This window comes from Emydura macquarii, unplaced genomic scaffold, assembly GCF_026122565.2.
Source record: "Emydura macquarii macquarii isolate MOO-44397 ecotype Brisbane River unplaced genomic scaffold, CSIRO-AGI_Emac_v2 contig_1477, whole genome shotgun sequence".
Lineage (NCBI taxonomy): Eukaryota > Metazoa > Chordata > Testudines > Chelidae > Emydura > Emydura macquarii.
The window spans coordinates 1,932,317-1,956,374 of record NW_027131614.1 but is presented as its reverse complement, the minus strand read 5'-3'; the positions used below and the strand labels follow the sequence as shown (position 1 = coordinate 1,956,374).

The following is a 24,058-nucleotide window of genomic DNA, read 5'->3' as shown; positions in this document are numbered from 1 at the left end:
CAGTCAGATTACTGGCAACACTGACTGGTGAAGCAGAGGCATTTGTTTTCAAAGTGTGAGATATTTATTCCCTGACAGCATTCTATTCCTTTCCACTGTACCTGTTGATTAAAATACCAATAGAAGAAAGATCATTCAAGAACATGTTTGTTTTTCTTATCTGCATTAATACATTATAGTGACAATTACTCATTTTGCTGGGAGTGTATAGATTGTGGAACACATTTGTTTTGTGGTTAAACCAATCAGAAATCACCTTATTTATCAAAATGATACCATTTTAAATTGCTGTACTTTGACCAAAAGGCTTATTTCTGGTTGTCCAGTTATTTTGATTTTATTAGTAGGCAATGATTACATGTTATGTAATTGATACTCAATTACTGTTGTTAGTCTTTGAATGGTAGATAGTAAAAAAACCAACAACACAGTATTCTCATTAGCAAGGCAGGACAAGTTATTGAACTTCTGTTTGGTGTTTGTACTTTGACAACATTTGTATAGTTTGTCTATACTATAAAATTGAACTGAATTTGTATTCCACTGACCTTCTGACCTCTGATAGCATGGGCTTCGGTCCCAGGTGAGGTTTTGTTTTTGGTGCCTGGATATCATAGCGATAGTTGCTATAGAATTCATAAGATTTCTTGGCCAGGCAGTGTGGAGAATGTCAGGGCATGTGTTGTGTTTAGATTATTTTAGGTGTGAGGTTTTTGGGAGGTAAAATATATTGGCAGAAGTGAGATAGTGGCTTGAAATCTAAAGACTCTGTGAAGCTCATCAGGTTGCTATGAGCCACTCAGGAATGTTGGTTCAAAAGTCAGCGGTGGGAAGAAGCCTGCTGCAGGGGTGAGTGTGGAGAATTGCCAGCTGCAGGTGGCTTGGTCTGGACTTGCGGAAATTGCCAAGAAAGGTCTCTCAGACTCCAGAGACTGTTCCATCAGGGATGATGGAGGTCTGGTCTGCTGAAAGGGTGGTTGGAAGACCAGATTAAGAGAACATTGGACTCTGTAGCTTGTAGAAAGGAAGCCTGAACTGGGGTATGAAATAAGACTTTTGGGGTCTTGAAAAGGACAGTGGGCACTTTCCAATCAGTATAGGATTTAATTAATAATTTTAATTAAAAATAATAAATTACAAGTTTGTTAATTCAGGTTGCAGTGGACCTGTGGTGAATGGGGATTCTGCAGCGGCCTTCGAAGAGCACTGTCCATACCTATCAGAAACCCCTGCTCCTGAAGCCAGGGTCCTCATAACAGAGAACAGAGGGAGGGGTGCCCTGAGGTAAAATTGCTGAGTGAGAAGGTTGGTGGTGGCTCCAGGTATCCAAGACTGGCTTGTAGGAAACCCCAGGTCATGACAGGCAGGTAGGTAAGTAGATAGAATATAGATCGTAAGATATTCATGGCGGGGACCATGTCTACTTGTTTGTGGGAAGTGCCTAGCGTACTTTTGGGTATTCAAAATTATTATTGATAATAGAACAAGATTTTGTGCATGCATCATTCATATTCTTGTAGTGGCAGGGATCATTGTTCTTTTCTGTGATGATGAGGGTAATGAATCTGCAAAAAGCATATTAAATAGCTTTATATGAACTCAGTGAATGAGAGACTTGAACTGGGCACAAATGCTTGACAGAGAAGTTGCCACGGAAAAGGAAGAAACACAACAGATAGTGTGGTGAAGCATACTGTAGAAATACCCTAATAGAACAGGCAGCTCTTAGTCATTGCAGCCTGTTTCTACCAGTAGGTGTCACTGCAAACAAAGCAGTGTTCGCCTCTCAGACTTGAAACATAAAAGCTGGGAAAATAGATGTATTAAATTAAGTCTAAACCCATGGAGGGAAAATGACACAAAATGATCTCAGGACTAAGGATGTGTCAGTGATTGTGGTTTATTTCCTTCTTAAAAGTGAACTGCAAGACCTTTTAAAAAGAAATGAATGAATGAGATCTCAAATTGTAGTTAGAATGTGTGCAGGTTTGATGGGCTATGATTCTTTGTGCAGAAAGCTCATGCAACTGCTCACCTACATTGAATGAGCAATTAGTATAAACTATTTTTCCCACTCAATTGCCCGTTTAGACCCCTAACTAGCTTTTTGCAAGTGCAAATCCTGAATTTGCAGTTGCCGTAAATACATGTGCACACACACACACACATGCAAAGTTAGGCAAACAATTGCACACACTTTTGTGTACATGAATCTCCAATCTCTCATTCACAGAATTTGACTGACATGATAACATATTTCCTGACAAACCCTGGATGAATGATTCAGACTCATCTGGGGCCCCTGCAAAGTCTTTCAGCTGGGGTACATGCCTGTACATGCTTATTTTCAGTGTATGCACATCTTCTCTACCTGTCGCATACTTATGCCATACGTTTTGCTTGAGCTTGGATATCGCTGCAGCTGAAGGTGGAAGAGAATAAGTAATGCATCCAAGATGGTACATGTGTTTGCTGGGAGAATTAGAGAAATTGTGTATGGAGGTTTAATTTAAACAAAGCTGCCATTTGCCTCCGTTTCATGATAGAAGAGGAGCAATCCTGCTTCAGCAGGAGTAACAAGTTATCAGCTCAGCCAGCTGGAAGCAATGTGTATCCAGCATCATAAAGCACTGGAATATGAATAGTAAACTTGACAATAACATTTGTGTGTTTTCCTGGCTTACAGTTGCAAAACGTCAAACAGCAAAATCAGAGCACAAAAGGAGACATAAAACCCTCATCTCTGGTGTTGACAAGTAAGTGAATTAAATGTTTTCAGATTCTAGATCTGGTTTTCCTCTTACAAAAGTGTAGCTCCGTTGGCCACAGTGGGACTTCTCATGGAGTAAGGTAATGTTCAAAATACGTAAGGGTGGCAGAATCAGGCCCTTTGAAAGCACACAAAGGACCTCATTCTCCTCTCAGTTACATCAGCGAAAGTTAGAAGTAACTCACGGGAAGTCCGTGGATTTCAAATGAAGTAAAACATGTTTATTGTGCTCAAAGTGTGTTATTTTCATAGATCTAAGTGAGCCATGTTCTTCCCACTTAAACATGCAATTTCATGCCCCAATACCTTGCTTACATCTCTGCAGACCTCTTCAATCAGGTTTCACAGTTATAAGGTGGCAAAATGAGGGCCTTTCAGGAACTAACTGAACAGGAGAAGGAGAGGAAGATTCTGTTTAAAATTTTATCCAGGTTAGCAGAGGCATGATACAACACACCCTCAACAATCAGCAGAGAACACTGAGACGTCTTTCTGTTCTGTTTACAGTATCAAACACGTGCAGTGTACATCTTGGAGCACTGCGCAGTCCTGATATCACGAGTGCTCCCGTCCTGTAATTTGATATCCATGTTACTAAAATGGATTATTTCCTGGTTATTGCAGTGTAGCAGTTTTTGGAAAGTAGGCTATGGGCCATTTTGTGCCTTCAAAACTCACATGCAGCTGACAAAAGAGGCCAGAACCTCAGCTGTTGTAAATCCTTGTATCTCCATTGAAGTCAACAGAACCCCAATTTACACTGGTTAAGGAACCGGCCCAAAGAACCTGATGAAGATATTCAGGTCTCCAACTTCTGATCCAGACACGAGGATTTCTATGTAAGCAGAACTGTCAGATGTGTTGTTGAAAGGAAAAATCTTTACGAGTTCACACGACTCCTTGTTTAAAAGCAAACTGTGCACCTGTATTAACTGAAATATGAAAGATGGGCAAATGTATTCATACACAAGACATACACATACACATATTTGCCAAGCCTGTTTTTGGTTCCATGGATAAATAGAGAAATATAGGTATTTAAGCCTATAATCCTTTCAGAGCATTACATTCATGTTACAATTACTAAACTGCAGTTAACTTTTAAATCAGGAATCAGCTTTGGACTGGTGAAGGTTTTTCCTCTCAACGGTGCACCTAACAGGGCTGTTTATATAAACATCTCTGTGTTTGAAGAGTAAAAAGCTAAGCTTGAGACCTGAATGTCCTTTAGACTCTTAGGGTGAAATTCTGACCCAATTGAAGTCAATGGGAGTTTTGCCATTGACTTTAGTGAGGCCAGGATTTCAATCTTTGTGTTGGCTGCATGTGAGTTCTGAGGACATAATCTGGTCAGTAGCCTACATTCGACAAACCTCTACACTAGAATAATTAGGAACCAAATCCGGCTTTGCAACATAGACATCTAATTGTAGGGCAGTAGCACTTGTGATATCAGGACTGAGAAGTGCTCCAGTATGTATAGTTCACTCCAGAACGTACATTCTGTATATTTGATATTGTTTAAAAAAACCACAGAAGTCTCGTGAGCATGCCTCTGTGTTCTCTATTGACTGATGAGGGTGTGTTGCATCGTATTGATGTATGCATTGTGATGGCTTCTATTGCAGGGATATCTATAGCATATGACGAACAAACTCCCTGGAGGCTGAAAATTTGTCAGTATTAAGTTTCAGTTAAACAGGTTACTGTTAAAAACAGAGTCTTTCTCTCCTACATTATTTATGGATGGGCTTATAGTAGAAGGGAAATGTAATTGTTTCAGTTGAAATAGTGATGGCCCAAGTTCCTCTTTCTAACAGATAGATGTCATTGTTGCACTGTGCCCTGCTTGGTATTATTTATACACATATATTGGATTTGCTCTCTCTTATAATTTATCCAGTACTCTTTGGGGTCAGTGGTAATCTTTATATCACTTTCAATGGGTATTGGATCAGGTCTTTAATGCACAGCTGGCTAAGTGTCAGGAAGTGCTTCTATACTCATTACAAGCACTGTACAAACATTAACTAAATAATACTTGTTATCAACAGAGACAGAGATGCCTTTCTCTTTGGGAGGAGGGGAGAAGGAAACCAAACCAAACCTATTCAGCCAAAATACAAAAGCCACTAAAATAAAATACTTTTTAAAATGATTTAAAAAACCTCCTCTGGTTCTATATCCTTGATGGTGCCATTTTTACTGCATTTTTAGAGCCACGGCCTACTATCCATTTTTTAGCAGAAGTGCCTAGAGAAATTAGTGGAGAGTTCATGTTAAAAACCAATGGTCCATTATAGCCCATAGAAAAGGAATGAATTCATAATAATACAAAGTTAGAATTCAAGAAAGAAAGTTTTGGGGAACTGAGAAATCTAGGGCCAAATTCTGCATACAGTTACGCTGATGTAAAATCACAGTAGTTCCATGAACTTCAAGGGAATTACTTTAGAGTTACACTCGTGTAACAGAGCAGAATTTGGCTCCTTGTAAGGAAGGTGTGGAAGTATCAAAATCCATGCGTATGGAAAAAGGGAGTAAGATCACAGAGGCTGCTATAAAGAGGTGTGACCTTGTGGTTAAAGTAGTGGACTGGAACTTGGAAGACCCAAGTCTGATTCTCAGCTTTTCCCAAAGACTATGTGCGTGTGACCTTACTCAAGCTACTTAATCTCCTTGTGGCTCAGTTCCTGCTCTGTAAAATGGGGGTCGCAATACTTTCCTAACTCACTCTCTTATAGGAATATGTTTATTAATGTTTGTGAAACATTCAGATACAGTGCCCATATTTAGGTGGTCCTGAGGTCCCTTCCAACCCTAAAACTTCCATGATTTTATGATCACTGTATTTAATCTATGAAAGCTAAGTATAATTGTGATCTTCTCCATGAGCAAGGGTTGTCACAGCTCCTACAGCTCCTACAGGAACTAAAAATGGTGATTAAAGTGAGTCACCGAGACAAAACAATTCTAGAGAGGTACCATCCCCTGGGGTGGTTTGTATATACTGGTTCAAGCTGGGTTTCCCAGAGACTAGGAGATGAAGAAAGGACTTTTGGCATGAAAAGGCTGCATTGAAATTGACTTGCGGCTTCTTTCTGATGCAGCATATGCACAGGACCTTCTGTCCATGGGGGTGGCTCCATAAGAGCCGAGCCCCACAAATCTCATTGAAATCAGTGGTAGCTGCAGGAGCTCAGCACTTCTGGAAACAAGGCCATTACTCTATCAATGACTAAATATAGATTTAGGAGCCTAGTATTAGGCATCCAGGTTGAGAATGCTAGTTTAGCATCTCATGCCTTAGTTTCCCCATCTGTAAACTTAGAATAATGATACCTACCCACCGTTGTGCTTTAAGACCTACAAATGAAAAGAGCTACATAGTCGCGAAGTGTGTCACGCATCTGGCCATGGTGTAAATAATAATCAGCATTATATAACATGACTATGTTGATCCATCTTTTCCAATCTAAACTATATTGCTTTGGCAATTGGCCCAATTTGCTGTGGGCTCTTGGAACCAGGGTTCCAGGGACTCTTCTAGAACTAGATCTTCAAATGTTGTGACTTCTTGAGCCAGACATCTGATCTCCATTCTCCTTTTATAAATCAGCTATGCCCAAATGAGATAAAATGTCACCTGAAGAGAGAATGTGCATGTAGCAAATGCTTGGAGGCAGGACCATCACAAAGGGATGGGAGGATAGGTCCAGCAGTGTTCCTATCAGTAAAACTAGGAGGCCAAGCAGGATACAATGACAGAAATAGGAAACAATTTTGTGCAGGTTGGCAAACATTTCCTTCACAATAAATATCTAAAGCTGGCTGGAACCCCTTTCTTTCCCTTGACCAAATGACACAGGAATCCAGGTTGCAAGCTTTGCCTTGGGTGATGTAATGGAAATAGACGCAACTTGACATTGTCATCTGGCAACCTAAAAGATCATAGGTAATAGTAACCACAAGGGCTTGTTCAGGGGCAGCCGTCACCCTTAATAATATAAAGAGAGTGACTGTTCCAGGTGTGGTGGCATTTCTCCTGCATGCTTTTTCTTCAAATAGAAGATACAATTGAGTCATTGCATAATCAAATCAGATCCCCTTGCAGAAGAAGTAGATAATTCAGCCCAATATGACCCCTTAAGATAATTAGGAAATAAAACTCTATTCTCTGCCTGATAGTGTAAAGTTAGGCTACTTGTCAAATCAACTAGAAGCAGAGAAAGAGATCATGCTGGCCATTAATAAGCCTGGCCAGAGCAGGCTTGAGCTGATTCATTCTCCATGAGAAGGATGCCAGAGGAGTCTAATTATTATGGAAGCTTTTCTCTCTCTCAGCTGAAAATTCAGAGGTAGCACCATCTGCTCTTTCTCAGAAGGAATCCCTCCTTAAGGTGTAAGTGGCTTTGCTGGCCCAGGGAGGTGTAATTTATTGCTTCATGTGTCACCTCTAGTGAATCTCACCATATGCATTTTTCAGGCATCAAATCTAAAAAGTTTCAGCCCAGGACACCAAACAAAGTCTCGTTTGCTGTGTTGTATTGCCTCCTTATGACTATAAGAAAGTATCTTTGTTTTAAAAGAAAATCAAATGAATAGATTCTCCAGCCCCTCAGCCCTCTCCCCTGGAAGTAAACTTGATTCTAGTCTTGTTACACGCCAAGGGAGGGCATTTTTGTAGATGCCTTTTGTTAAAATATTGGCAGCCAGTCACTGTGCCTTTTTACTGTTATTTATTACTTATTTTATACTTGTTATATTATTAACAAATATGGCAGTGCTTCCCAGACAGACTAGGAAGCGAATCTAATAGGCGTAAAAAGTAAGTCATGTGTCGATAGTTTAGCAGTGATGAAAGCTTTTGTTTCTGGATACAACACCAGAAAGTGCTGCTGCTGTCACTGATCTTCAGATGTCATTAGCATTCTGTATTTTTGTAGGTTATGGATTGTCTGGACATACTTGCAATGTGAGACCCAGTCAAAGGGTTCCGAGCTTGTTTTCTTTAGGCCCAATCCTGCCAGGTGCTGAGTATCCTCAACTTTCACTGAAGTCAGTGGGAATTCATGGCACTAAGCACCTGTTGCCAGTAAGGTGACCTTTTAACACTTTGCTGATAGGAACCTTATTCCTTTGGCAGATCGCATGTTGTAACTGATAGTCTCTAAAAAAAAAATTAGTCGTCATATATTGTGGTGACATAAACTAAAGCATGTAGATTTATTTGTCCAGTGGATTTATTATTTTCATACATTTGACTACAGTTACATCTAGTTAACCTTGTGGTACTATCTAGTTTGTGCTGATTTTAAAGTGTTTATGACATTATCTGGAATGCATTTGAAGGACTGCAAAATACTTAACTACTAAGGATTATGGAGGGGTCCCAAAACAGTGAATGACACTTTTTTTGGAGTGGCAATAGTTAAGCAGAACAGGTAGAATAATATATAGAGTGACACCTTTTTCTGAATCATTTTCCGTAAGTTCAGCGGTAGCATGCCACACAGTTCTGGGTTAGGAGCTCTTCTCTGCAGGGTCCAAACATGGCTCGCTGAGTATCTTTTGCATCAATATTTTCTAGATTCTTAATGTGAAGAAAATAATAAACATAAGGGGTTAGAATGCTGGTCTTGTAAACTTGGGTCGTGAGTTCACTGGTATTCTCTGATTTTGATTTAACCATTGGAACAAACTACCAGAGGAAATGGTGGACTCTCTATCTGTTAAAGTCTTCAACTCAAGACTGGTGCCTTTCTGGAAGATAGCCTTAGGCAAACACAAGTTACTGTGCTCAGTCCAGGAATATCTAGATGAAATTCTATGTCCTGTGTTACATAGGCGATCAGACTAGATGATCCAATGGTATTTTCTGGTTTAAAAATCTAAGAATAATAATAATTAGCTCTGCCTTGTGCTTTTTGCTTCACCTCAAAATGCAGACTGTATCCTGCATCCAAGATATTTAACCTAAGAAATCACATAATTGTATTCAATTTAATTTGATCAAATCAGAGGTGTTGATTGAAAATATGCATTTTATGAATTATCACATCAGCATCCACAGTGTATGAGGCACAGTACAGATGCATTGGAAGAAACAGTCTTTGCCCCAAAGAGCTTACAATCTAAAAAGATAGACAAAGTTATTGTGTCAGAAAAAGGTGTAACAATACAAGCAAAGTGGTGAAGGTGATGACTGTCATATGTCTTGATTGTTTCATGTCTTTTAATAGTAATATACCTTGTTTATGCAAACTCTCCCCAAGCACCTCTTCACTTAGTCTTGATTATCTAATAACTTGTAGCCGTTGTAGTAGAAGTGAATCTTATGCTGGGATTCAAATGAAGAGAGTTTCAACAATGATCCCTAACTTGTAATCCATGCTTTAGGTGTTTTAATTCTCCTTCAAGTATCACCAGTCTTGGTGTGATATATTATATGAATGTAAAATATATCTTTATACATCTTACCATGCTAATTTTGTGTCTCAGAATATGATCCCCTGGTTTTTGTACATTGCTCTCTTTCTTCACTATATCACTGGTTATTGAGCAATTGAGACAGACTGGTTTGCCATTTGCTAGGTGGATTACATTATCAAGATCATTTAGTCTTCTTTCCTATTTTATGAGACCACATGCTATAAGAATTTTTGTGTGTGTCATTTTTGGTTGTCATCATTAGTTCCTTTGTTTTTCATATTTTGTCCCACTTTGTATTTTCCATCTGTTTTTTACTGGAAGAATTCACCAGAGGAATAAAAACAAGGAAAAACAGGATAATGTGATTTATGTGAAGTCAACAGTGGCTTGAATTTCTCCCCTGCTCATCACCCCAGTTCAAAGTCTTTGTCTTCCAAATGATCTTCCAGGTGTTGAAATGGAGGAGGAGAGAGGTCAAGTGGTGATGTCATCAACCCTCACTTACACTTTCTCTCCAGGTGTTAGAAAGATCCTTGCTGTGAAATGGGTGTTATGCAGTCCTCATTGCGTATGAGCTCTCTCTGAGGAGTCTCTGGGAGAGTGGATTCTTCCTGATGGGCCATAAACTCATGTCTAGCTGGTCCTGATATTTTCTAGGTGCTCCTTTGTTACCGTTGGAAGGCTGGCTGTGGGCGTCTCACAGCATATTTCAGTAGCATACACATAGCAGTACTTCATAACTTCACATACAATGATAGGACACACAATTCAACCGCATATTAATGTTCAGCAAATCCAGACTTCTTAAGCAATACCTCACAAAGTATACTTTGTACAAAACATCACAATAATACCACAGTGGTGGATATAGGGTTTCCAGAATGCTATTTTGAGGAACAGAGTATCACATACACCCATTACAATCCCTGTGTGCATTTACAAAATATAATAAATACCACAATGTTGTTTTACCATCACAGGAACAATCTCTTCCCAAAAGGATCAGGTAGGTAATCCAGTTGACATGTTGGCTTTTCCAGTCTAATGTATTCTATTAAGCCAGCAGATTTGTTTTGGAAGAACCAAAGTGGGGCAAGCTAAAATGACCTTTGACTGCAAAAGAAAAAAAAAGGTACATGGAAATGGAGGGCATTATGTCTTACTGTGTTTGACATGCAGGCTGAGAACAGAGCTAGCAGTCCTTCCTTTTTCTCAGAAGATGTATAATTTATATGACAGAAGAAAGGTTAGAGTCTTTTGCGTCTTAAGGCCAAGTGAACACTGTTCTTGGAGGTCAAGTCCACGTAGGGTGATTTTGAAGTTGTTGGTGAATGTTAAAGAAACTTATCAGCAAAGCCCAGTATATATTGTTCACACAGTATCAGACAAAGGAAGATCTCCCACTGCAGCACCTATGCTGAAAATAAAATAAGAAATTTACCTTCATCTCTGTTCTATGTGCAGTTCACAGCTGTTTACTGAATGCAATAGTTATTTCTCTTAGGCAGTGACACTTAATGTGGTTTCAGTAACACTCACTAAGAAGGTCTGGGTTATCTAACAGATGTGTTGGCCACTTTGCTATTCTTTATTCAGGTTTGTAGCCAGAAACCTAAGACCCATTATATTTTTGTTTCATTTACAGCAGTTAGTGAAAAATTAGTAGGATTTGTTGCTGCTAATGAAGATCACAGAACAATCTGACTGCATGCCTGTTAATCATGTGTTTTCTTATGGGACAAAAACATGACAAATGTTCTTGAGAGTATAAACATCTACATCCTAAGAGGGTCATTGAATTCCCATTTTAAGTATGTTTTCTGTATGAGGCAATTGATATAATTAGGTCTGGTGGAAAAGAGGTTGTTATGGGGAGACACGTTCTTTTTGTTTTACGACTGTTGATAAAGGGCAGTTCTTATCTCCTAAAGTCTAAAGGTAACATATTTGCAGCTAGGTGCCTGTCTACAGGCTGCACTCCTTGGTTGTTTTGAGCAACAGGGTAAGCTCCGTGTTTTACTAGATTTAAGTTAAGAAGCTCAGAGCTGAAAAGACTCTCCATTACTGGACATCAGTTTATGGTCTCTCAAAGCCTATGTCTTAGTAAGAACTGTTCCAAACCCTTCTGAAGTCAGTCCCCTATTGGATGGAATAACAAAGTACCTTGGCATAGTTATTGCACTTCCAGGAACTGAGCTGGATTCAGCTAGGTTGGGAATCTTGCCTTCTGCTAGGCAAGCTCTAAAGCCTTAGGAGTAGTATTGAAGTGGTGTGTTAGAACCCCAGTCATAGACCAGGACCTCACTACACCAGGCATTGGTATCTGGATGCACAGTGGTTAAGCTAACCAAATTGCTAACCAAAAAAGAAAAGACGGACCAAGGAATGTGGACAGTTTACTGACTCCATCATTTTGTCCACTATAGATGGATCTAGGAATTGTATTTAAAGCAGTACTGCATTTGAATATGTTTTGAGAAAGTAGTTGAAGAAGATAAGACTATGAAATACGTTCCTGTTAGTCATTAAAACTACTTATATTGGTTTTGCTGTGTAATGAAACAAAGGCATACAAATGTTAAAGTAGCAGCTATAAATACATTGATATCTGCTTTAAATATTCTAAAAGATAATGGCTGACATTTTGTGAGTCTTTAGCTAGTTTTTTGTTACAGCTTAGCAAAACCTATTCATTACAGTTCTGTCCTATATATGCTCCAAGGTGGACAGTTATATTACACAATTACCAATCAAAGGAAATGATATTCTTGATAGGGGAAAATTCAAATTTTAACCTATCCACAATTCAACTGAATTCTCTGGCTATTTTTAGCACCGAGCAAGGATTTCTTTAGGATACATTTTTTTAGATTGGCCAGTTATGAATATGTGGGGCATGCAAGATCCACAGCTGGTATAAAAGCCTGAGAAGAATGTGATTTAAATCTACACTTAAACTCAGATATTTACAGTGTAAAGGAGAGCACAGCTCTTTATCTCACCAACAGCCTTTCTGTTTCAGTGTTGTGCTAATAAGACAAGTGAATATAAAAATGCATGTGAAAGAAAATGAAACAAACAAATGACATATTTTCCCTTGAAAATAGCAATAATTAGCACTTTTATGGTACAAAATACTTTAATAATATCACTTAATGAAATAAAACACCTCCCAGACATACAGGACATTTTATTTTAAAATTTTTATTGTGCAAAAGCTTTGCAAAAATTAACATAGATATTTACTATAGTTAAATGAAATCTTTGATTAGTTAGTTAAGTATTAATACTGACTTATTTTATTATTTTATTCTAAGTGTTTATTTTTATGCTTATCACTACAATATCTGGGCTATTTAATAAATTTAATAAAAATTTCAAAAATATTTTAAAATACTCAAGGCAAAAGCCATACATTAAACTGCAATTGCTTCACAATGCACAAGAAACATAGATTCATTTCAGTAAATACATTACAATCAATGGCAATAGCATATGGCAGGATAGGATTATTATATCTCAAAAAGAGATTCACTTTTAAAATAATTTTTCTTGACTTGTTACATGGCCTTTGGTTTAAATATATTGCTTCCCCTTCTATATCTTCACTTCTGATCAATTCTTAATTGTCTGGAATTAGGTTCTCACTTGTCGGCCCTTCAATGGCTGGGGAAGTCGATGATTAGTCAATATGAGGCTGCGGAATTGGTCCAGCTAAATGAGGGGAAAAGGGACACAGGTTATGTCTTCACTCATCTCAGTGATTTGGCGGCAGTCGACCGGAGTTACGCAAAGTACGCAAAAAAGTTGTGTAACTCCCGTCGACTTCTGTGCTTCTTTTCTGCGCACCGTCTTCACTGCACTGCACCGACGGGAACTGTGATCCCGTCAATGCAGCGCTATGCCACTTGAGAAGGTGGTCTTAGTACGTCGACTTCTGGATCAACTGAGCGGGTCTTCACTGACTGCTCAGTCGATCTAGATAAGTTGATCTGACAGCGGCAACTTTGCTGCCGTCAGTGTAGATGTAGCCACAGTTAGCTTCCAACTTAAATACTGTGTGTTAGAAAGAAGAAGCCACACTTCTTAAGCTAGTGTTTTAGTTAGTATTTTTTTTGTCCATGTGCTTAATCCGAAGTCTCATAATTAAAACAATCCTCAGCAAGTGGAAATAAAGAGTCCACTGTTATCAGTGAAATTATGACAACATAAAATTGGAGTAACACAGTGATGAATCAGGATCTATGCTTTTAGATGAATATTCAAATGATCTGACCACTTATTGCATTTTATCACCTTTGTTGCTGGCAAGTACAACAATCTATCAAATATTCAGTGATGACACTGATGCATCTGTGTAATAAATCAATTTTATAAAGAAAACAACTTTTTGTGAATTCATCTTCCCCAGTGTGGCAAGCATCCTTTAAAGTTTTATTTTTAAAATGTTGGTAATTATTAGTCAAAAAAACAAAAGAGTCTTCAGTGTCTTTAAGATTAACTTCCAAATGTAATTCAAATTTGGTTTACAAAACTGCTTTTTAGCCAAAATTGTTTGTATCAAGCTTCTTATCAAGTGTACATTCTAATGGCCCAGTTTTCAAGATCTTGACCATTTATTAAGAGATTATTAATAAATGACCTCACAGTGCTTTTTATCTCAAAAGATCCAAAAGCTCTTTAAAAACTCATGTGCAAACCTTACATAGAAAGGACTTCATTCATATTGACATGTAGCCACCTCTGGAATGATAGATGGCAACTGTTTAATGGCATAAAATTATTTAAAAATTTAGGACAGAAAGTGAAAAATACCTGATAAGGCTTTTTCATGTTTTATATGTTGAAAATGAGAAAAACAAACATAATAAAATATATAAATCATAATGCACAGTGAGATGATACTGTCCTCTAATTTCTCTATAAAGAAAAGTCTTGTTTTCTTTGTAGTACTATACCTGCTCTGAACTGATAGTAATGGGCTCCTTACAGATAATCCAGGTGACACTCTCAAGAAGGGGAGGATGAGTCAGAGAGCCATGATAGGTCCAGTAATCCAAGGATCCAGGAAGTAGGGTTGTTGGATCAAAATTAGTAAATGGAGCTTTTTTGTCCTATGGAAAATGTTTCATTTAATGAAACTGATAGGAAGACTATACATCAGTAAGATAGCATTTATATAAAATAGGAGCATAAGAGTGGAGATGTTTCTTCACTAGAAAGAAGTGAGGTTCATTTTAAAATACCCCTGTTCTCCTATGGACTCAAACTTACCAGGTGCTGGATGCTGTGGTCCTGATCCAGCAAAGCACTTAAGCACATATTTAACTTTAAGCATGACTAGTCCTGTTGAATTTAACAGGACTACTCGTATGCTTAAGTGCTTAGCCTGGGGTCTGAGCATTGAATTTCTCCCAAAATCAAACCCATAGCCCTTCATAAATACTGTGTAGGAAATACATCCTCTATTTTAAAAATAGAGTGTTGAAATTCATAGCCTGTTTTACTTGAACATTTGGACGTCATTTATAAATGTGATATGCTGTAGAGATGAGGCAAAACTAAGCCCAGTCTGTAAGTCCAGTGATAGATGCTGATGATCTGTGGATGGATGGATGGATAGATACTTAAAATAACTTAAGTTAATGGGAATTGAGAGCTCTTATCATTTTACAGGAGGCCCTTGACATCCTACAGTGCTGAGCACCAAGACTGTAAATTATTCTACTGTACTTTTATAAAGGTCATAATGTGTATATCAACTCCTAGACTCAGAAAGGCAATTTAATTCAACATTGCCCCTACATGAGCAGATTGAACCCCTGGATTTCATTAGCAAGTATACAGATGGCACTGCTGTGCAGTGCAGTCTCATCACATTTCAAATTGGTTACAGGTAAGCAGTGCAACTCAGAGTCTCCAGTGTGAACTTGCTGGATTCAAAATCAATTCCCTATTCTAAAGGATTGTGACCCCGCAGTAATTTTTACCTTTGTCTTTACTGAACCTAATGCCTTCACAATTTTCTGCACATGTTCATTTGGGGAACCAACCTGAAAATATAAAAATAGTGAGAAAGTTGTTGAATCATAAACATAAAACAATTAACAGTTCACTTTCTTCTCAAAGATCTGAATATAGTTCAGCAATATTAATTAGTTTAGCCTCACAATCCCACTATAAATTTGCTAAGACTTAAAGTTAAGCAAATCATTCATAAAATCAGACTGACACCTTTATTTGTGTGGAGTAAATAATACCTTGCTCCCCTAGTAATCCCACTGAAATCATTGGAGCTACTTGGTAGAATAAGATACTACTCAACATGAGTAATGGTGTCTAGACTGTAATTAATAATTTATCTGACAAGCATGACCTTGTTCTTTTAGATTAACTGTGTGCTTTAGTTCAGTTCAATCTGAGCTATGCAATTCCATACTACCGTATTTTCCCATGCTCTGGAAGAGAACATGTTGGAAAACAACAACAACAACATATACTGCAAAAATTTAGGTATGTCTTGTACAACTTTACAATAAAAACTATAGTCAGATGTTTATAACTAGAATAAAACAGTAGTAATTAATTTGGGAGTAGGCCAAACATTCAGAGATATAAAATCAGAGCCAATCTGTTCCAAGATTCAGCAATACAAAATTGTTTTGTATCCTACAGGGATAGCATGATAAAATGAATTTAATAATGATGTGACCATTTCACTATTTGGGGCTGAAAAAATAACCAGACTACTGAAATCTAAGACAAGTCAGCAGGAATCTATGTCTCTAAATACAGAAAGTGCTGCATTGTCTATTCTCTTTTACTGGATGGATTTGGTTTTGGGAAATGATAATAAATAAAGCAGTTTTTAAAAGGGGAAACAAAAGAGGCAAAAAGAGAGTTTCACTGTGTTGTGTAACTGACCTTCAGAAAAACAGCAATGATTGCCAAACCATCAGGCTTATCTAAAGCCTCAGTAAAACTTGAATATTTGTCTGAATTCCAGTGAACAAGGTGAAGCTAAAAACAATTGACAGAGAAACAGTCACTAAAGCCAATAACATTTTGAGACAAACCAAAGGTACATTCTTAGAGCTTTCTTCTGCAATTGCTAGTGTGCATATGAACTGCTGCTCCGTCATGGAGTGCCACTGACTTCGGTTTGCAGTTTGTCCATGCCCTTTTAACTACAGTCTTGTGACCTGATATTGTAGGATGCAGGGTTACAGGATTTTCCTGTAAAATATAGGAATGTTTTCTAACCTGGTCACTAACGATTTGCTGTGGATGCCATTATTACTATTTTTCTTTAAACTTTATTCTTGGAAATTTTGGGGGTGAAACCCTTAGTCATACAGGAGGTTCTTACGCAGAGGAGTATACCATTAATTGCAACGGAGCTAGCAGTGTGATTAACAGTTGCAGGCTCTATGCCGGTGATGTGAGCAGGCATATCTAGAGGACAGTACATACTAGAAGTAGATATTTCTGTGGCTTTTCCTCTAAATGTCAGCTATAAAGGGGCTTATGGCACCTTTTGTTCAACACTAATGTTTTTGCCTATTATAACTTACACATGATGACAATATATTTAGCAATCTGGAAGTCCTGAAAATCATATGTTGAAGTTCTTAATTCACATGAAATTGGTTTATAAATTACTACTATTTAGATACATTTAGAAGTTCCTCAAGTTAGCAACTATGTGAATACAGCAGTCTAAACTAGTTTATTGGTATAGCATCTTCCATCCATAGAGCACAAAAAGCGGTATAGCTTATTAAAATGGCAATGGAAGATCACGTTGCAGAAATTATCATACAATGCACACAATTATTAAAACCTGTGGTATAAAGAAGTAAAAATGGGAAAGTATTTCCTAGCTATGTTTTTTAAGCTAAATTGCAATCTTTTTTTCAACAGCAGCAGCTTTAGTTAAATTTAGGTTTTTTTTAAATAGCTGATTCAAAGTGATGTATAATAAGTATTTTTACTTCAGGGCTGCTCAAACTCAGTCCAGGTTCACTATCTAAGTGTAGCAGGAAGCTGTTCTGAAGGGAGGCCCCTTTCATATCTTGGCTGCATAAATGAGATAGCTCTAGCACCATCACCAGTGGAAAATTTCCTAGTTGGAAGAGTCCATTGGTTGTAAGAGGCACCGCCTAAATAACAAACAAATATTCCAGTCTGTCTCATTAGATTCACCTGCAATAATGTTCTAAAAACTAAAGATTAACCAAAGATAACATTGAATAAATTGTTCTTGGCATGCTGATAATGAGAAGCAACAAAAGCAGTCACTTCAGGAGTGGCTTTTATTTCTTGAAAAGTGGGCCTCAGTTAATAACCCTTCCTTCCTTTCCTTCTATTATTTTCTTCCAGCTTTGCCCTCTCATTACTATTCTCCTGGAAAGCTGCATTCCAGCAACAAGCATTAGGCTTGATACTACAGAGTGCTGAGCACCTTCAACTCCCAGTGCCTTCAATGGGAGGGCTATGAGTGATCAGGCCCTCTGCAAAACAGCCAGCCTTTGTTCTGTAAAGGGTTATGTATGTGAGCAGTTAGCCCCATTAATGCCAATAGGACTACTCACAAGAGCACACACACACACATTTGCAGCACTGGGCCCTTTTTTTGGTGCCTAAATATGGGTTTAGGTGGTGTGAATTTAGGCAACCAAGTTTGAAAATGTTGGCTTCGAGTCCTAACTTTCACCTGCAAAATCTCCTTTGCACATGCAGAGCAGGTTATTGCTTGTGCAAACCGATATAATTACGCAAGCAGTAAACACAGATACAGATGTTGAGCGAGAATTTACATGGGGATATCCATTTTCAGGGTGATATTTCAGGGTGACTCAAGCTTACAAAATGTGACCTTTACTTTTGTTTCATTGACACTACCTCTGAGGCATATTTTGCTCCATCCACAGTGTGCTCAGAGCCATGATCATCCGTCTGGCCCCAGTGAAAGTGAAACTGATGCAGCCTATAGTTTCCAGTCAGTGGTCCCCCGGTCACCACTGCAAAAAATTAAATAATTTGTTAAAATCAAATTCAGAGACAGCACAGGCATCATAACATCCAAAAACTTCCCCACTTATATGAAGATAATTAGAATATTAGACCTATTTTTAGTCTATTTTAACATGTAATTTTCATTTGTAAATTAAAAAAAAATAAGATTGTGCATGGATTAATATGAGCCCTTAGAAATAAAAATCGTGATATGTGCATATTATGTCTTAGTTACAGTAAATCAGCATGCCTGTCAAATTCAGCCCAAAAATTTACCTCAGCTAAATAGGAGCAGAGACTATTAATTACGCAAACGTGAAAACATAAGAAAGGGAAACATACACTAGCAGCAGTTTGTCAGATACAGTGTTAGGATCCCAAGAGTGACGTATGGAAACTATCTGTTAGCTCACTGAGTCTGTTCCCTTCCTAGGGCAGGAGAGAATCTACCACTAGAGGACACAATACTAGATCCTAAAATTGCCTGTCTGTGCAAGAAGAAAAACCAGTAATGTGTAGAAGATATTCTGAGTCTGGTATATTAGTTTTTCCGGTAATATTTTACAGCTAAGCTTAGATATTTTTCTTAGTGATGTTGTAGGTCACCCTCAATTACTAGCATACGAAGGAGTAGTCCGTCCTACTGGCAGACAGGGATCTGTATTTGCTAAGCCATCACACTAAGAATTACTTACCTGAAGATTCATGCAGGGTATGACAGTCGTATTTGCTAATTAGAACAAGCAAACAATGCTTTAAAGGCTTTAAATCCGTAACTCATATCTAAGTAAAGAGAACTGTTGGTAGGAAACCCACCAGAAAACAGCTATGACTGTGGATATTTTCCTACCTGGAAATATCCAGTCAATTTGGCAAACTTTAAATTTTCCTGTAACAATGGAACACTTCGCAACAAATCCTAATTTTAAATGACACATTTCAAAACCTCCATGGAGTGTAAAGTTATATCACCACATAGCATAGCATGCCAAATCAGTGAGCACATTTGAACTGGTATTTATGCTTTTGAAAATCCATTTGCCTTTGTTTCGAGTTGAAGGTAAGAAAAAAAAATGTTTAAAAACAAACAAGAAAACCCTGTTCACTAACCTGATTGGTTATCCTTGTCCTCAAACATCACATGGAAAGAATGTCCAACATTGACAATCTCTTTGCAGGTGCTCAAATTCCAGGTGATCTGGAGATGCCCCAGAGATGGATCTTTTTTTACTATCTTGGTTTTAATGTCAATAGGGGACTGATTGTTTCCATTGGCAATAGGATATAATTTGTGCCACTGGTCGGGTCCTAAACAGACATAAATAATCTCATATTAATTGCTACTTCAGGTTTTATATATTAATACTGAATTGTGGTGTTTTTTTCTTGTATAGCTGTAAAAGTAATAGCTTATACCTCTTTTAAAATATCAAGAAATGTATCATTCTATATGGTTTGATCACTGATTCATGTCTCTTGTTATCAAAAAAGAAAAGAAAGATCCCATCGTGGTCAGTTAAATTAGTTTGCTATTAAGGAAAGTTACTCTTACCATTGGTGCCTTGATAACTCCAATTCAGACTTGCCATGTTCTTATAACTGCAGGATCTTGTCTTCAAAAATAAATTGGTGGTGCCTGCAGTAGCTGATTCTGGGATGAGGTCAGTGTTTTGCTTCGCCACAGAATTTCTGCCTCAGATTGGTACTTTTATATACATCATTAAAGGGAGGGATTTGGCAATATTTCATAATCAGATTTTATTGAGTCACCTGCTCTCATTATATAAGAAATGACTAAAAGAGAAAGAGAGAAGATTGGGAAAAAAAAGAAGAAAAGAGGTTTGCCGCCTATTTACCCTTGCCCTTTTGATTCAGTGAACATGTTATGCGCTTTAAGAGTCAGATAAGATTTTAAAAGTTAGACCCTTTTATTGCACAAATGTAGGCAAAAGGCATCTGCCACATTAAACCTCCAGGGCCAAAATCTGCCATTGAATTCAGTGAGAGCAGCTGGGTGCTCTTCTCTTTTGAAAATCCATGCCACTTATTTAGGTGCCTAAATGTGGATTTAGGAATCTAAGTTTAGGCATTCATTTTTTGAAATCTTGGCCTTAATACTTTTGAGTGGTGTAAAACAAATAAAAATACAAGCAATTCAAATATTTTGATAAATGTGTTAATTATAATGTTAAATACTGACTTAATATTATTCATAACACTATTCTTCTTAATAATAATTTAGGTCCAGACCATCACTGCTGGATCCGAATGTGGCAGGGATGTCCCAGGCTTCTGCAGATCTGGAGGAGTTGCTAATTTTGGGGTTAGGGTCTGTAGGGTTTTCCAGGGGTAGATGCCTAATTCAGTACTCCCCAACAGAAGTGTAAGAGTGTGTGTGTGTGTGTGTGTGTGTGTGTGTGTGTGCGCGTGAGAGAGAGAGAGAACAGATCCTCACTGAGACATCCTTTCCTAGAACCACTTTGTATGAATTTTTTGCAAAATGGGATAATCTGTGCCAAAAATGTTTATTAATAATAATCTAGATATTTTTTTCAAGCATTAATCTAGTCATTATGGTCCCAGTTCAGGATCATATCCCTCTTCAGGACAGCACAAAAGAACATGGGATGTCAATGGGATTTAAGCACATGCGTAACTTAAGCATATGTCTGAATGTTGGCTGAATCAGGATGGATTTTAAGTACTTTTCTGAACAGAGGCCTATAATGTCAACCCTCTATTTATCAAGTGGTTTCAGATCCAATGAGAGTGAATCTCTTTTTTCAATAACAAAATATTTGGGCCTGATTTTGTTTTCCTTATTCAGACTAAATCAGTTGGATTTTTCTTGAGCAAAATTTGCAAGATCGGGTTTTTAAATGCCTAGCATCTATAAGAACTTGAACTTCATAATACCACAATACAATTAAACAATTGTGCTGTTATTTATGCCAGCTTTTATTAAACATAGAAAATCAAGCTATTAATTATTTCTATGCAAAATAAGGTTCAACATAAAATATTTAAGCATTGCCCTGTCATCCTGAGTTGCAAAAAGATGAACCTGTTTACATTTTTCTGTTACTGCTGCAAACTGTTCTTGGTAGTAAACTGCTGATATCAGAATCATGCAGATGTCCACTGTTGAGGACAGGAACATAAGATACTGTTGTGTTATTTTCATTTCATAAGCTGCAGAATTTGCCACATTGATTCCAATATTGAATATGTTGTATATTCTAATATGTGTCAATCAGTATAATTCCCTTAGAAAAATGGAAGAAATGAAATTCTTCACTGGTACTATACCTATAACATAGGATCTCGAAAACTGCATACTACAGTCAATCAGACTCAGGGTGCAATGACTTCCATTTGGCACCAAAACTCTTCCTCTGTTACAGGTCACTTGTTTGCTAACATGGCCAATGAGAATTAAGTATATGGAGAGATCTATAACGAAGCCACTGTACCAAAGGCTGAAAACAAGAGTCTCACTAATAACCTGCTAGGCCACTGAAAAAGCAGAAATTAATTGTATAGTATTCTCTCGTACAGAGTTCTGAAACCTATTTTAGTCTATCAGTTTCTATGGATCTAGCAATGATCCTCTGCTCCAACAGGACAATAAGATATTAAGAAATGAAATAATTAAGAACAGAAGAGATTTGCGTGAAGTTATTTGTAGTTCTTTAATAGACAAAGAAACAAATTATTAGGAATAAAAGTCAGCAGAACCATAAATCTTACTCTAATTGACAGAATACAGCCTGGAAAAGCATGTTAAGATATCTTTTACTCTATCAGATAATTAACGACAATTTTCTGACTATGAAAAATATTCTTTCTGTGCGAGGTGAGCATGGCAGAGACTCAGTAAAAAGAGATCCTTACTGTAGGTGCCAGCTTTCAGAGATATGACCTTTCTATGTCTCATCTGCCAACTTCTGAAGTAATCCTAGAACATTCATGTAATACTATGGACCATTCATGACTGACAGGACAACTGGTTTGTCTGTTGAAACCCAAAACAATTGGTTCATATTCCCCCATTTCACGCCCTGTTGTACCTTCTCAGTGAACTTCAAAATAACTTTAGCAGTGTTGTCAACTCTTGCAATTTTATCAGGAGTCTTGTGATATTTGGGGTTTATATTAACCCCGCAGTTGCTGGGAATCTCAGCTTTTTTTTTTTTTTAAAGTAAGTTTCTAGCCCTCAGGGCTGTAGGAAAAACCTTTATAATTTGAAGCAAGTGCACCCTAAAGGCTAAGAAACCAGAAAACGAATAAGAACCCACTATTTATTATTTTAAAAGAAACTCATGATTTTTAAGCCAACCTCATGATTTTTGCAGGATCTCATTTATGATTTTTGAACTCTTGAGCTTGACAATACTGAGCTACAGCCAAAATTTCTACAGGTGAGGATGAAAGAGTTTTTGATTTAAATCAAAGCCATGGTAATTGTGGAATTGACGTTAAAGAATTCAGTGACTGGTAACAAATACATTGCTTTTAATTTTATCTGGTTTTCTTATTCATTTGTTTGTTAGTGATTTTTCCTTATTAGGTAGCCAAAGTACACATAAGAATGACTGAAAACAAACAATAAAGGATACTTTCTGTTAGGTGATTCACACCACCATGTTCCCTTAGGGAAATCTATGGCAAAGGAATGATTTACAAAAAGTAATGACAAATGAAGCTTTTTGCAGATAGGCACACCACTTCTGAGCACAGATAACTAAGGGCTAGATTGTGGCTCTACCACAAGCTATGTGGATGTGGCACACCAGGAGCCGCACAGAGAAACAATTAGCTGAGATGCACAATTCGCTCCCTGCTTCCACCTTGCTATGAGAGGAGGGTAGTAATTTTCTCCCATCCTATACAAGTGTTTAATGATGAAACCATCCCAACACTGTCTGTGCAGGCCCATATGTCAGGGAGGCAGAAACAAAGTTCTACTCTTTCCCTTGTGTTTTTCACCCACCTGCTCCAGGGAGAGAAAGTAGCAGACACAGTTTCTGCTTACCCCTGTGCACCTAGACCCATGGTCCATTTAACTTACACATGAGTATAAGGGGAGTTCTTATTCTTCATGAAGCCCTGGGTGAGTGCACAGTCTCACTCACAATCTAAGCCAAAAATTATTTATAATAATGACGATGATGTGAGTAATGAGATCTGAATTAAAGGGACAGTGCTGTGCCATATACTTTATCCCAAATTAAAAAGCTTTTACAAAACTTAATATTGATTGAAATAATATTTTTTTAAAATACATCATTTAAATAACATACATTTAAACATATTTTTTTTAAAGAGGCTGTTTTGTGTTTTTATATGTTATCCTGCAGTGTTCGCTGTCCAAACATTGCAGAATTGTACTATTGAATGAAAATCAGGAAAAGAAAATGAGATGAAATTGTCTACAAACAAACCAAGAAATACAAAGAGCACAAGCAACATAAATAGTGAAAAGCACATTCAACTTTGAAATGTCTTTCAAAGTATAGAATCTATGACAAATGAGATGAGGACTGGGTCAGCTCTGCAGGATTTTGTCCATCGTTTTATAACCCGATAATAATAATTTATGGAGCAACAGAATGCCACTTACCATTCCATTAGGAAAATTAGCCAGCAGTAGGATGAGGAGAAAATATAATAGAAAAACGGCGTTTATTAAAGTGGTTCTTTCTCTCAGTGCAGACAAGACATCAGGTCTCTAAAGGCACTGTTCGTAAAAGGTATGGGGCACAAAAAGAGAGAGAACCACTATTCCTAGGGAGATTTCTAGAACACAAGCTTAGATTCCATCCACCACAAATTAAT

The 24,058-nt window shown here is 37.6% G+C and overlaps 1 protein-coding gene across 1 annotated transcript; it reads right to left on the bottom strand.

The window, feature by feature from the left end:
• Positions 1 to 12,404: 12,404 nt before the first annotated feature.
• CA1 (carbonic anhydrase 1) lies at positions 12,405 to 19,932 on the bottom strand. Its single transcript, XM_067553526.1, has 7 exons — positions 19,773 to 19,932; positions 19,331 to 19,528; positions 18,107 to 18,225; positions 16,127 to 16,222; positions 15,193 to 15,255; positions 14,161 to 14,316; positions 12,405 to 12,916 (listed from the first exon to the last, which is right to left on the bottom strand). Exons 1-7 carry the CDS (start codon positions 19,807 to 19,809, stop codon positions 12,839 to 12,841), a joined length of 747 nt encoding a protein of 248 aa, XP_067409627.1. The 5' UTR covers positions 19,810 to 19,932; the 3' UTR covers positions 12,405 to 12,838.
• Between the last annotated feature and the right edge of the window lie 4,126 nt (positions 19,933 to 24,058).

What these genes read in the sequence shown, in the direction of transcription:
- CA1 (XM_067553526.1), bottom strand. Translation starts at nt 19,809, where the DNA reads ATGGCAAGTCTGAATTGGAGTTATCAAGGCACCAATG. An exon ending in TCATTGCTGTTTTTCTGAAG is followed by an intron (nt 15,256 to 16,126) that starts GTCAGTTACACA and finishes TTATATTTTCAG; the next exon opens with GTTGGTTCCCCAAATGAACA. An exon ending in TTACTATCAGTTCAGAGCAG is followed by an intron (nt 12,917 to 14,160) that starts GTATAGTACTAC and finishes CCCCTCATTTAG; the next exon opens with CTGGACCAATTCCGCAGCCT.